The 13,907-nt window shown below is 32.5% G+C and overlaps 1 protein-coding gene across 1 annotated transcript; it reads right to left on the bottom strand.

Annotated features, from left to right (window-relative positions):
- Positions 1-69: 69 nt before the first annotated feature.
- LOC106103452 lies at positions 70-3,320 on the bottom strand. Its single transcript, XM_013283232.1, has 7 exons — positions 3,262-3,320; positions 2,906-3,125; positions 2,215-2,490; positions 1,992-2,134; positions 975-1,275; positions 297-557; positions 70-230 (listed from the first exon to the last, which is right to left on the bottom strand). The coding sequence occupies exons 1-7, from the start codon at positions 3,318-3,320 to the stop codon at positions 87-89; spliced, it is 1,404 nt and encodes a 467-aa protein (XP_013138686.1). The 3' UTR covers positions 70-86.
- Between the last annotated feature and the right edge of the window lie 10,587 nt (positions 3,321-13,907).

Raw genomic sequence — 13,907 nt, 5'->3', positions numbered from 1 at the left:
TTAACGAGTTTTAATTAAAATATATTGGATTTCAGATATAATTTACAAGTAAATAATCGATATATTAAGTAAAATAATATCAATTATTAGTTAAATGATGCTTCAGAAACACATTTAATTATCTGTATAGTTGTATTGGTGATGGCAGCGGAAGCCTCTATAAGACCATTGCTTGTACAAGATACAATTGTGTTTAAGATGTCGTCTACTATTGCTCTGGTTTCATCTCTCTGTAAAAAAATATCAATTGAATTATTAGGTACTTTATTGTACTAAGTAACTAGCATTCTACTTACGTAATTTAGTATGGCCTTTTCTTCGTTCTCTAAATCATTGTACACATTTTTCCTCACATCGTTAAAACATTCATCGATATTTTCATGATTGAGACAAGCTTGTAATGCCTTATCTACGTTACTAATAAATTCATTCTTCTCAATTAATAAATGTGTGGTTGTGTCTTCTGGCAGCGGCAGATGGTAGACACTTTGTGATATGCAAGTCGTTACATTAATTAGTATACCTTTTAAGATTTCTTCTATTGCTTCCTGTTGTTTCTGCAAGTGTAAGTATAAAATTAAGTAAAACATTTATTAATCATCACGCATCGAGTAATGTAGTCTTTTACTATTTTTGTTTATAACTAGATGTTGCCCGCGACTTCGTCTACACTATAAAAAAGTATATATATTATAGCCTATAATATGCCTGCCTTGTCAGCTACCCTTCAGTGGAAGTTCGGCCAAAATTTGCCGCATCGTTTCAGAGATTGCTCGGAACAATCGCGGCTTGCGGAGATACAGACAGACAGAGAGACAAAAAATAAATAAATGCGATTTTCGTTATTAGCAACGTAAATACATCATCTTCCAGAAACCTGGAATTTTTCTTTTAATGTTACAGACACTCGAATTTTATTACATGTATAGTTTTTGTGATATATGATTGATGTTAAGAAAAAAAAAACAAAATACCTTGATGCATTCTTTTACAAGTGCGCCTGACACTTTAACATTCGCAATTAAATTATTTATTTCCTCCTTCATTTTTTGTATACGACTTATAAACACATTGTTGATTTCATTTGCCTTCGTTTTAATATTTCGAATCCATACATTTATTCTTTCAGCTGTATGATTAGCGATGTTCTTCACGGACTCCCATGCATTGATTGCACTTTGTTTAACGCTCTTCCATAAATCTGCTAGACTTCTTTGTTCAGAGCTTCGTTGTATAGTTAATAATGCATCTACATTATAATCAGTAGATGGAATACTATACACGCACTGTAAAATTTAATATAAAAACATGAACACTTACTTGGATTTTCGAATAATTGCTAAATAGTGTCACCAAAATTAGAAATATATAATCTAAAAACAATATATGACCTACCTTAGAACATAAACTAAGAAGGACTAAAAATAATAAAGAATTCATAATTAAAGAAATAAACAATTCGATAGAATTAACACTAAAAGACAATAATATTAACCAACGCAAACCTTTTATATGCTCCGATAATTCTCAATAAGAGCCACTACAAATTACATGATCCTTTGTTGATTCAGATTTAGAATCTTTGTAACTACTGAAGTGTTGTACAATCGGTCAATGTAGAAAACTTGTGATCAGCTGCTTTGGTTGGATGACTAGACAATGGGTTTATTTTGTGTTAGCTTGTAACGTACACTGTTTTAACTACAAAAAGTTTTATGGTACTCAACCTTTCCTTAGAATGTCTCTTTATAACTTAGCGAAAACTTTCAAAGAGTTTTCACCTTAAATCATTACATTATGATGAGTTTTCCAACGCAATAAGACTACCTTCAGTAGAATAAGATAAGAATTCATGGATATATGTAGAAAAAAAAGAATTAAAAATGTATTATTTAATGTAAAATGAATAAACATATCTTTATCGCAACGAAGCACAATCAATAAGGTATAAAAAAATGGTATAAAGTGACATTTCTTGAGTTTAACTAAACGATGAAATAAAGGATTTCGCCGAGCATCTTCCAATGTCGATTACAATTTTTGCAGTGCTGATCGTTGCTCTGATCATATTATAACCTGCACACATTTCGAAGGCAGCCGGTAACGTACCTAGAGCCGCATTGATACGTGCTATCTGTAATTACGAGTATATAATAATTAATGACTATTCCTTAACATTCTCAAGATTAAATGAAAATTACAGAAAGTTCTTACCGAGATTCCACTATTCGCAGCGAATGTAGCTCCCGAGTACTGAACCTCATTTGTTAGAGGATTTAAGCATTGACTGACATTTAAAATGGATCCATCGTCGTTTTTGGAGCAATTTCTCATGCTTTCCAATACATCTTTGGAATAGTCGAGCGCAGTGTTTGACTCTGTGGTAAGTTCATCTATCATATCGTTGACTTCTTTTATACGGTCATCAGCACAGGCTCTGGACCTGAGATACGTTTGTTCGATGAGAGTGTCTGCTTCTTCACGATGAGACTGAAAAGAAAACCATACTAATATTATACATGCGAAAGTTTAGATGCATGGATGTTTGTTAGAGTTTGCCCTAAACGGTTAAACAAATCTGGATGAAATTGTCGCACATGTAGAACATAGTCCAAAAAATGTAGGCAACTTGCTTTTGTTTTTTAAAATACTCGGGACCGGATTTGCGGGCAAAAGCTAGCTTTCATATTAGTATCAAATCATAAATAACGTTATTCCTCGAATTTAGCAAAAGAAAATCTAATAAAATATCAAGGAAGTAAATAGTTCTTTCGAGATTCATCCATCTCTTATAGAATACTTTGAGTATTATTTACTCTTATACGTGTTACACTGCGGTCGTACTTATTTTATTACTACTTCTAGTAATTGACTTGCTCGTGGTTAATTTGTACTTTTAACTTACCTCTACACAGGTTGTTATTGCCTCTCCAGCGTCAAATAACTTATCGGTTACTTTCCTTACAGCTTCTTTAATTCGTCTAAGTAACCTTTGTTTGTCTGCATGAATCTTCTCTATGTACAAATTAATTTCTTCTTTGACACCATCTGTGAAGCTTCTTACTGCTTCTATAGCTTGCATTGCAGAATCACGTAGCTTTCTTACAAATTCTTGTATTAACTGCCTAGAATTAAGAATAAATGAATTATCCTCAAGTCAAGGTGTGATCCAGCTTTGGCGCTAGGGGGTGGGGGTCACATAGTCGTGGTCAAGTAAAGAGCTTGACAAAATATGTAAATGTATTTTGTCAAGCTCTTGACCAACCAGCTCGGGGGGAGGGGGTCTTGAGTCCATGACCCCCCCCCCCTGGATCCGCCATTGCCTCAAGTATAGTCAAGTCATTCCCTTTATCAAATGCAAGGTCGAATTATTTGAAATATCAAAACGTTTGAATTTAGAATTTTCACCTTTATAAATATTCGACAGAAATGATCTTGCTAACATACGGTTTTTGTTAGATTTTATGGCAAAAGATGACCAATAACACAATAATATAGAGATATTGCTTTTTTCCAATTAATAACAATTGACTAACATTTTGTGGAAGGCATTGGGAAAGACCTATGTCCAAAAGTGGGCAGATAAAAGCTAATGATGATGATGATGATGATGATGATGATGATGATGATGATGATGATGATGATGATGATGATGATGATGATGATGATGATTAACTTTAAAATACCTGGTATGAGATGCCCTCTCATCTATTTCACGTTTTTGTCGTAAAATTAATGATTTATCATCTCCAGAGACAGTACTCAACGACAAGCACACCTGTAACAGTTATTATACAAGCAAAAAAGAATACTTTAACAAACAGCAATAGTCGATATATTGTTTCTTTACCGAACAATGCAATTATATCACTTACCATGAGAGAAATACAAAAAACAACAACAGACTTCATTTTTCTAACTGTAATGTGTTTGAACTTAGATGTGTGATTTTACTTATATTCAGTTTTAGTTTTATGACAGATTCTAGACGCATATTGTCAGCGTTATAAACAGATGCCCGTTGAGCAAATAAATTCCTCAGATAAGATATTACAGCATGAAAACATTAACGTAAACATCTCACATATCCAAGATATGAAGTACAATCGCTGAAATCCGCGGTGTTGCACTTCAGGAAAAATTACCTTGTTCATTGTATCGAGACAAACTTTGCCTCAAATTAGATAGAAGTGAATGCAATCGAAGATTAATAAGAAACTAGCTTTGTAGCACTAACAGACTTCTCTTAGTACACTTTTATATGCTGCGTAGTATTGACTTTTGTCACGTATCGTTTTAGAATGTTCAAATGGTTGTAGCTTTTAAGGTACCGATATTTTTCCCGACTGTACATAAATCTTTATTCGTAAATAAAAATGCTTAGAAACAAATGACCTCAAATTAAAGCGCGTAAAATTGCGACTGTTATGTTATCTAACTAGGTTACTACTAGAAAATAATAAAAAAATGTATATGAGAAGATAAGTTTTTAAACTAACATTTTAGAGATAGATTTTAGAGATACTAATCGCACGACTAGTCTTCAGTGAACTAATCTATTTTGAGTGCTATTTTCCATAATAAATTTTAATATTCAGAATACTAAAAATAATTTTCAATCAGTACACAAAGGTTAGGTTAATGAATCAACCGATTTTATAAACGTGAAGCAATCTCAAAACAAATTCATAATTGCTTTAAACAGCTCAAGGTTCCTTAATTATGAATATCGTGTCTCCCATAAAAGTAATTCACTGTTTGAAATGTAAATATTGCGACAGACAATTCGCTCTGTTTGTTTTATTTTCTAACTTCGTCGTTAGACTGACCGTGAGTTCCCACTGCCGAAACATTGTAATGAAACATGCTTAAGTGTTTTTCTAGAGTTATCTTTTAACGATTACATTTATTTCACTTTAAGCAATTAAAACATTTATCTATATTTGGTAATTTATATTGCATATAGTTCCTGTACATTATAGAAATGTTATATAACCTTGCAAATTATACCACGATGGCAACTAAACTATAACATTTATTAATACATTTATTCGTATGTAATATATTAATAAATTCTGTGACACGGTCAAGTAAATTATAACGTCAAAGAATAATCGATTGAACATAGACAAACTAATACATCGATTCATATGAAACGATAGTTATACCGTAATATGTTGTATGTTGGTCAAGAGCAAATAATTAGTAACGGTAACTTGATACTAAAAGATAAAAAAAAATTATGAGTTAGGATCAGTCAAAGTTAATTTTGAGTAACATTCACGTACGAGATAAAAGACACGCCTACAAGTAATAAATAGCAGAAATAATACAAAAGGATTAAAATAGTGTGTTAAATCCAACAGGCGTTTTGATATGGATGTTCTTTGAAAATTCTAATATCAGTTGGATTATGCAATTTAAATTTGCTTGCTGATTGATGGGCGGACAATACTAGTGATCAGAGATTTATGTTACGTTCACGGATGTGACTCGCCAATTACGTGGACAGTAAAGTTCTTTGTACATTGGTTTATGCATTATTGTTATTTGTCTAAAAATTATTAAACATTTGTTTAATTATTCTTAATTCGAAGAACTATTTTTTTTCTGCGAATTAGCTGTAATCAAGAAAAGGAGAATTTATGTACAGATGTAAGAACGATTAGGTACAGGATCAAAAAACGCGAACTTCTTGTATTATGCTATTGCCGCATATAATTTTTATGCGGTGATGTTTATTACCGTGTATTTTTCTATTATTTTGACAAGTATGCAACCTCTGTTACGGATGTATCACAAATGCGAGGCGTTAGATTTCCTCGCTGCGTAACGTATAAGTACGGGGGCCACATAACCTAACAACGTAACATAACGTAATGTAACGTAATATCAAATCACAAGTGACGGAAGCATAGTTAAATTCATTATCTATGCGAAAGAGCGTTATGCCCTGCGCAATCCAACCATAGATTAGTAAATCTATAGGAGATATAACAACCACAACTCTACACTATAAAAAGTTAGTTCTTTCTCACTTTCGTCTCCTTGAAACTTATGACGTATGTTAAAAGTTATGTACCACCCAAAGGTATGTTATTAGTAAATCTTCACCAGGTTCATAATTCTAAGGAGCTTAGCCTGTAAATACCTCGAACAGCTTATTAACTTCTGTCTACAATTCACCGACGAAACTCATAAACATTCTAAGGTGCTTGATGGTAAAGTTTCACCATGACTTGACTAGGAATCGACGTTCCCCTCATTTGAATACGTCTAGTTTAAATTCCAATACACGCCTTAAAACGTTATACGATGTAGATATTTGAGATAATAATTTGATACAGGTCAAAGGACGACTAAACAAACACAGGATTTTCAATGTTAGTAGAGATGAACTAAAGAATATTGTGAAGTCAAAAATAATGTTGGTAAATATTGTTAAAATATTTATGTTGTATCAATATCGAACAGTTATATGTTAAAAGAATGTGCTAGACTGGCTTTAGAAAGGCGGGTTGCTCGCCTAGACACGGCTCGTAAATCTACACAAGACACCTGCGCAGGAGTTTATTGAGAACAAAAAAAACTGGAACGCTAACGGCGCCAGAAATTATCGAATAATTGACAGCGACTTTATATGTGAATGGTATCACAGATAGATTTAAAATAAGCGAAACGGAATAAGAAATGAGTTGTTAACAGTTGGTTCGTTAAAGTTATTTAATACTAGATTTCGCCCACGATTCCGTCCGTGCGTAATTAAAAAAGACAAATGCAAGTAACCTATGTTTTCTTCCAAACTGTACATCTAGGCAAAATTTTATCGAAATCAGCCGTTTAGGCTACAAACTAACAAACATCCATCCATCCATCCATCCATCCATCTAAACTTTCGCTTTTATAACATTAGTATGAAGTGTTTAATATTTAATTAAAGCCGTCCGACTTAGTTCCTGTTTCTTCCCATTTTACAACAACATAATAGGATAATGAGAGCTATGTAGATTTCAATGTTGAAGAATCGGGCAGGTGAGAAGTATCTAGCGGTTAGTTTTCGATGTTGACAGGCAGTGTTTTGTTACATGTAAGAAAATCAGATGATAGCAACGTGTTCGAACGTAATTTAAGTAACAAAATTTAACTAGATACAAATATAGGTCATTACCACGAGCTTAGTGTTCTACGAGACTATATTAAGGCAGCGAACCGTAGATCTGGTACAAAACTGACGGAATAGACTATTAGATTGCATAACACGTAACACTTACCACACTGTGCTCAAGGTGCTTCGAAGGAGAACACAAAGGTCAATGTTCGCAGCTTCCTCTGACGCTCCGGCTCATTTCGTTAAGTATGTCTTTATTTAGACTGACAGTAGGGTCACCATTATACAATCTCCACCTCTAGTCTGTAACTAAGAGAACTTTAAATATGAATGTAGGTACAGGTTCAGGTCTAAGAAGAGATAGATGGATAACGTATAGACTTAACGTATCGATATGCAATGAAGATGGGAATTATGAATGACAGGTTAATTTGGGAGAAGAAACTCTTATACTCTCGTCATAGAGAGTGATAAGGACACATATAAGTAGATGATGCTACTGTTAGAGATATTCAATACATTATTAATCTATAAATACAAGTAGCAAAGAAGTTGCAGATATTTGCAAAATAAGAAACTTTTAATCACAATAACTCGTGTTCAATTGTAAGGTCAATAAAGTAATCAGATAAATCATATGGTAATCAAATGGAATATTACTGATTTAATCAAATAGAATATAAACGATATCACTAGATGATTTATCATTGTCGTCCTCTAAATGTTTGTGTGCAATGTCGTACTATGCTTTCCGGGTTCATCAAACAGATAAAGAAATCATTTACCGCTTTTCATTGGGTTTCTTCTACATACAAATGTGATAGATGAATATAAATACTGTTTACTTTTTTTATTGAAGTGTTGTCTTGCACAGTACTTAACTTAAACTCAGTGTTGCTATATTTAGAAATATTTAAAAATTCCGCCAATTTTATATCTAATGTTCTGAAAAAAAATTACAAGTATAAGCAGGGGTTTGATCTTAATATAAGTCATTGTAGTTATAAATAAATATGATCATATTAATTTGATATGCTATCTTTCCAACATAGTAACTTTTCACCAATTTAAATTGATCTTCATATTAACTGAATACACAGTAAACTATTTTAAATTGCTTTGACACTTGAATGCCTAATTTAATTGGTCGGCTGATAGCATCTGATCAAACATCGTTACAAGCAAATACATTTTATTATTATCAATAAATACTAACAAGACAATGATAAATTGTCTACCAAAATTAAAATACAGTAAATTAATTTACTTATAGAACCTTTTTTAGTGACAATAGCGATTGTTTTTTTTTAAATATGAATCAAATTGCACCCTAAAAGTTTGTAGGCTTAATTTTTCTATTTTCGGTCTAAAGGTAATTTTTAAATATCGTCCAAAATTAGCTTTAATGTTTTACTTCTTGACTTGGTTTATGGAATATTATCTTTATTCAACCCGGGTAATATTCCAAAGTAACACAATGTACTGAGTACCAACATTCCTGTCACGCATGTGTGTTTTGCAAAAACGTCAATTGAGAAATGTGCCTTAAAAGTCACTTAAAGTGCATTAACTGATTCTTGCGATATTCACATAAAAGCATATTCGTATTAACAAAAAACCTCCAAACGAAAATGTATCTATTTCATTGTTTTCATTGCCAAAACACTGGTATAAAAACATGATGTCACCTTAGTTCTTTCAAGGCGTCAGATAAGATTCTTTTATAATTTTTAGGTTACTCCTGACTTCGAATCATACATGGTTTATTTGACCGCAGTAAACAAACGTTTCATTTTATATCAATAAAAAATAAAGTGGTTATACTAATTACTCATACACTTTGATGATTGAGCAAAAACTTAATTAGGGAAAACCAAAACATTACCGTCATAAGTAAACTAAACCGTATTTGAGTTGCATATTCGTTTCTTAATATTAAAACATTAACAAATAAACAGTCGGAAAGTTTTGGTCTGGAGAGATATCAGAAATATTCACTACACATGATATCGATTACATACAAGATAATAAGTAATTGTAGTGATGCACAACCCAAGTATTGGCCACTGACAACAAAAGTCTCAAGAATTCCAAGCACCATATCTACGCAGTCCATTACTGTTAGCTTCCTAAGGTCTTAGCAAAAAATTAACAATGATAGACTCATTCGGCAATGAAACAACACTTGTTTACATCCATTAATAGCTCATTGAGTGGATCATTTAACAAGGATGGCCGTTCATTTCGCGCATCCTTTGGCAGTTCGACGATAAAGGGGGTTGGGAGGTCAATCGAGTGCAGGCCGCGCATTATCTAGTCACATGACGAACTCTCACATGACCGGGACACGAGGCGAGGGGCGGGAGGGGTCACGTTATTCGTTGTTTGCTTTACTTGACCTGACGTAACGTATGGACGCCGTGAAGGTTAACGAAACGATTGTAGCAAGCCCAGTGGATAAACAAACATCTGACTGTCCAGGTTCCATTTAAATTAAGAAATGTTAAGAGCAATGGTTGAAACGCGAAAAATCCATATCTATAAACACATGCCTTTCTATTGACTTAAAATTTACGCATGCAATTGGAAAGTTGAATACGTTTTACCTAGTTGTCGTATAACCAATAAAAATTTAGTCACCTCCCGTGTACTTTGTTCCTCTACAGATATCTATACTCTATACTAATAAAATAAAGCGTAAACATACAATACTTAGTGGCGTAGGATGCCAGCAATTACAGTATATTTTTGAATAATCCGTTCTTTAATAAAAAGTCCTACACTTACGACAAACTTTACGCTATTAAACTTTGGGGGTAAACAAATTAAAAAAAATATATATACGTGAAAGCGACCATGAACTCCAAGCTGCCAACATTAAGGAAGCAATGTTACGGTAACGATAATTTTAACATTTGCAATTGAGAATTTGACAAATGTAAACAATAAACTAAAGTTTTTATAATAACATGTAGATGAAGCCGCAGAGAAACAGCTAGTAGTACATATTTATACATTAAATAAATTACTGATATGGTACACAAACTATGATCAATTAAATTTTATTGCCAATTCAATACACTGTGTTGCAAGCCCACTTAACAATCGGCTCGTAATTGTCGGCAAATCGTGTTAATAGAATGCTAATTCCTTTAACAAGCTATTTTTGTTGTACATTGATCACGACGAACCATGTTTTTTTGTTAAAATTCTAGCAATTGAGCGCTTACATGGCAATTTTGTCTTGCTTTATTGTACTTCATCGATAAAGACAGTTCGTACGTGTTCCTACTGACAGGGTAACTTTTCAAGTACGTTTAGTATAGCCCAATTACCTCCTGAAGATCAAACGTTGAGTTTGTGCTAGTGCTGCGGTAATGCTCTGCGTTGTCGCCCTAATAGATATTAAGTAGCCGCATATGGTATGTTACATTTAAAACACAAGTAATGTTATTTGAATAATAAAATGTTTAAAATAGTTTAGTTTTTAATATTCTCATTCTAGTTTGTTAAAGCAACGTTAAGTTGCAGTTAATTAGTATTAAGTAATCTAATTCTGTATACTGGTTGCTAATCATTAGTAAAAAAATACAAAATATCTAACTGCATTTGGAAATCTAAAAATAGCAAACTATTGGGTATTCATGAAGACACAACAATTGTAAGTCTGTATTATGTAAACAGAGCGATAAACAGTAGCTAGTTCCTACTTAATTCTAATAACAAAGAAAGAAACTACACTAACAAAAGATATCGTGATACTGTAGTCTAAATAATAAAAAGAATTAAAACAAACTGTATAAAACTTCACTCTCAATTCTACTGTGCTGGAGTCAAACTTTACATTGAGTTCAGAAAACGAATGTTCCGAAGTCAAAGTAGTTACTTGTAACTTTAATTTTTGTCTAAGAAATGAACGATCACATAAACATAAGAGTAAAAAATTGCTAAAGCATCGCTGTAACAATTTTTTATTTAATTATATTCTTGATGCCGCTCTTGTTATCTGTATTCAAAAATGAACCTGAATTTCTTATAATTATAGAAGTAATCAAGGTCAAATAAGGTCAGATAACATCTCTCGGAGGATTGCGTCTAATAAAATGCTTGCGAAAGTAATCGCCAATTATGTGCATATCTTTGCTTAACTTGCATTTTAAATTGAATGCAGATTTGGCTAAAGGTTCATGAGTTATCATCTCAAATATGTGACGAAAGAAATGAGGTAAGAGTTAATGTATTTCAAAGGTCAGTTGGAGCGATTTCTTTTAAGTCACTTCTCCTTATTGACAAAAGACAATAAATGCCATCGTAAAAATACTTACATCATAGGACACAGATGTGTATATGCAAGCTTTGTAAAACCTTGCAATATATTTTTAAGTAAATCAAGAAAAACTAATATAGGTACCAAAACAATTTCATTCTTAGTTCTAATCTAATCTGTTGTAATTGAAAGTGCAACAGTATTCATAATTTTTCAATACAGATATCGTTTTTTACATAAAAAACGTATCCTCAGATGATTTCCAGAACGAAAATAATGTTTTGTTCGAAAGTGAAAGCATTTTAAGGCATCTTTTTGTATAATTTTATCAAACAACGAGTTTACTTTCGCTAGCTTGCATTATGACTTGCATTACGTTACCTTTTGATATAGTTGTCGATTTATATATCTAACTAATCTAACTAATATTATAAATGCGAAAGTTTAGATGGATGGATGTTTGTTAGAGTTTGTAGCCTAAAAGGCTGAACGGATCTGAATGAAATTTGGCATAGATGTAGAGCAGAGTATGGAAGAACACATAGGGTACTTATTTTTGTATTTTTTTTAATACCACGCGGACGGAGTCGCGCGCGAAAGCAAGTATGTTACTATATAATTTAGTTAATATCGTTATGCTTATCTTGTATACCATAGTTAAGATAATTTTCTGTCGCTATGCAATCAATTGTTGGTTACTTTTTCTTAAAAGTTTTTAAATCACATGAATAAGTAACATCTCTTGTCATGCTTGTTAACTTATTAAACTAGTAATGTGCATAAGAGTTTACTGTATAGGAATTGATAATTTAAAAAAATGATTTTTGATAAAATCTCTACATTTTACTCTTTACTTTTTTTTACAGGTTGGAGAAATAAAGTCAGGTAACCAATGACTAGTACTGCGATAACTAAGTCATAAGAACTAGTATATTACAAGCAGGTGACAGGTGAGAGGTGACAGCTTCGCTTGGCGGGCGGAAGGTGTCGCGACCGCAATTGTAAATCGCATCATCAAGCAATCCTCAATTGGCGGTGGGATTTCGTAAGACATTACAAATGTCGCCGGATGAAACTGTCCTTATTAAAGTTATGTTTACATTCACTTTAAAAGACATTTACATATTTAGATGTAGTCAGCGGCACCTGAAAAATTGCAATTACGTAAAGATAACCTACCAATTTGACTTACCTAGTATCTTTTTGATAGACTAAAAAGGTATAACTATGTTCTGGAAGTTGATGTCTTTGGTAATTTGACCAAAAGCCGTGCCCGGTTATTGCTAAAATTATTACAAAATCATCAAAACAAATTCTCTAACTTTCGAAATCAATTTGTACAAATGAACTAGATTTTAATTAATGGAGTTTTGATATTTGTGGGTTAATTTTAGTTCTTACAAGGTGGCATTTACTAATAAATATTTACATTTTAATTAACAGTTGACATATAAGGATCATTTGGTATATTCGAAATTGAGTTTTACGAAATATTCATGCTTTAGTTTTTTTTTTAATCTATGGGTGTATTTGGATAGCAATATAAAACTCATTAAAAATCCACAAATTGCTTTTATTAGAGTACCGGTTCTAGGTACTAATCGAAAATAAGTGGCTCTAGATGCGGTCGGTTACAATTTCTACAGGCTGTGGTGGCAGGCAGTGGTTCGTGTATAGCAAACGTAAACTACACATCACCCACTGCATTGTTTAAAGCGGTCTGTGCCCGGCCCTGTGTTATACGTAATTCGTTTCGCAAAAGTGGTCATTACATGATGATCTCAGTCACGGTCAACACATTTGGCTGTTTACGTAAACAATACTAATTGTGTTCGTTTGTTAATTTATATTCGTACTGCGAACCTTTGTCCACGCGATGATGTCTTAAGTGTGTTCGTGCATTGATAAATTTCGTTGCAAATAACCGCTTCGGCTTGGAAATGCATTGATGTAAGGCTCGGAGTTCTCATAATAATGTGCGTCATTGATATGCAATTTCAGTACGAGTATAACATTCCTTAGGTTTCTTGTGTTGATATACATAACGGTTTTAATTCCATTCATCTTATCAAACTGTGTAAATGATAAAATTATTAGATTTAATGGTAAAAAGGCCAATAATTAATTCCAAAGTCAAAGTGGATTATACGACACAACTAAAAGTTGTTTAATTTTTTTAGTAACAATACATCTATTGGGTTATTATGTTCCTTAGATTCTTCTATGTTTAAAAATAAAAAAAGTAACTAATTGACCCAATCTATTAGTGATCTCTATTAATTAGCAAACATATTACATTATTTTTCATACTGCGTTGAACTATGACTTCAAGCAATTCATGTTAAAGTGGAACAAGGTAACGTAAAACAGAAAACATTTGTGTTCAGTATCACGACTGTATTTTTATCAGAGGCGTAATATCATACTTTTAAGAATTAAATGAATTGAATTTTTTATTTCACAAACGGCAAATCATAACAATGTAAATTGTACATTATGACTTTAGCGAAGTCACGAGTTTTATTGAAACGC

The sequence above is a fragment of the Papilio polytes genome, unplaced genomic scaffold (genome assembly GCF_000836215.1).
Source record: "Papilio polytes unplaced genomic scaffold, Ppol_1.0 DF823731.1, whole genome shotgun sequence".
NCBI classification, from domain to species: Eukaryota; Metazoa; Arthropoda; class Insecta; order Lepidoptera; family Papilionidae; genus Papilio; species Papilio polytes.
This window is presented reverse-complemented; position numbering and strand designations above follow the sequence as displayed.

Bases quoted from the DNA above. Each gene is read 5' to 3' on its own strand.
- LOC106103452 (XM_013283232.1), bottom strand. From the start codon at position 3,320: ATGGCGGATCCAGGGGGGGGGGGTCATGGACTCAAGACCCCCTCCCCC. The intron at 2,135-2,214 runs GTAAGAACTTTC...TCGTAATTACAG, and splicing joins CTGCGAATAGTGGAATCTCG to ATAGCACGTATCAATGCGGC. The intron at 1,276-1,991 runs GTTTAGTTAAAC...GTGCGTGTATAG, and splicing joins GCGAAATCCTTTATTTCATC to TATTCCATCTACTGATTATA.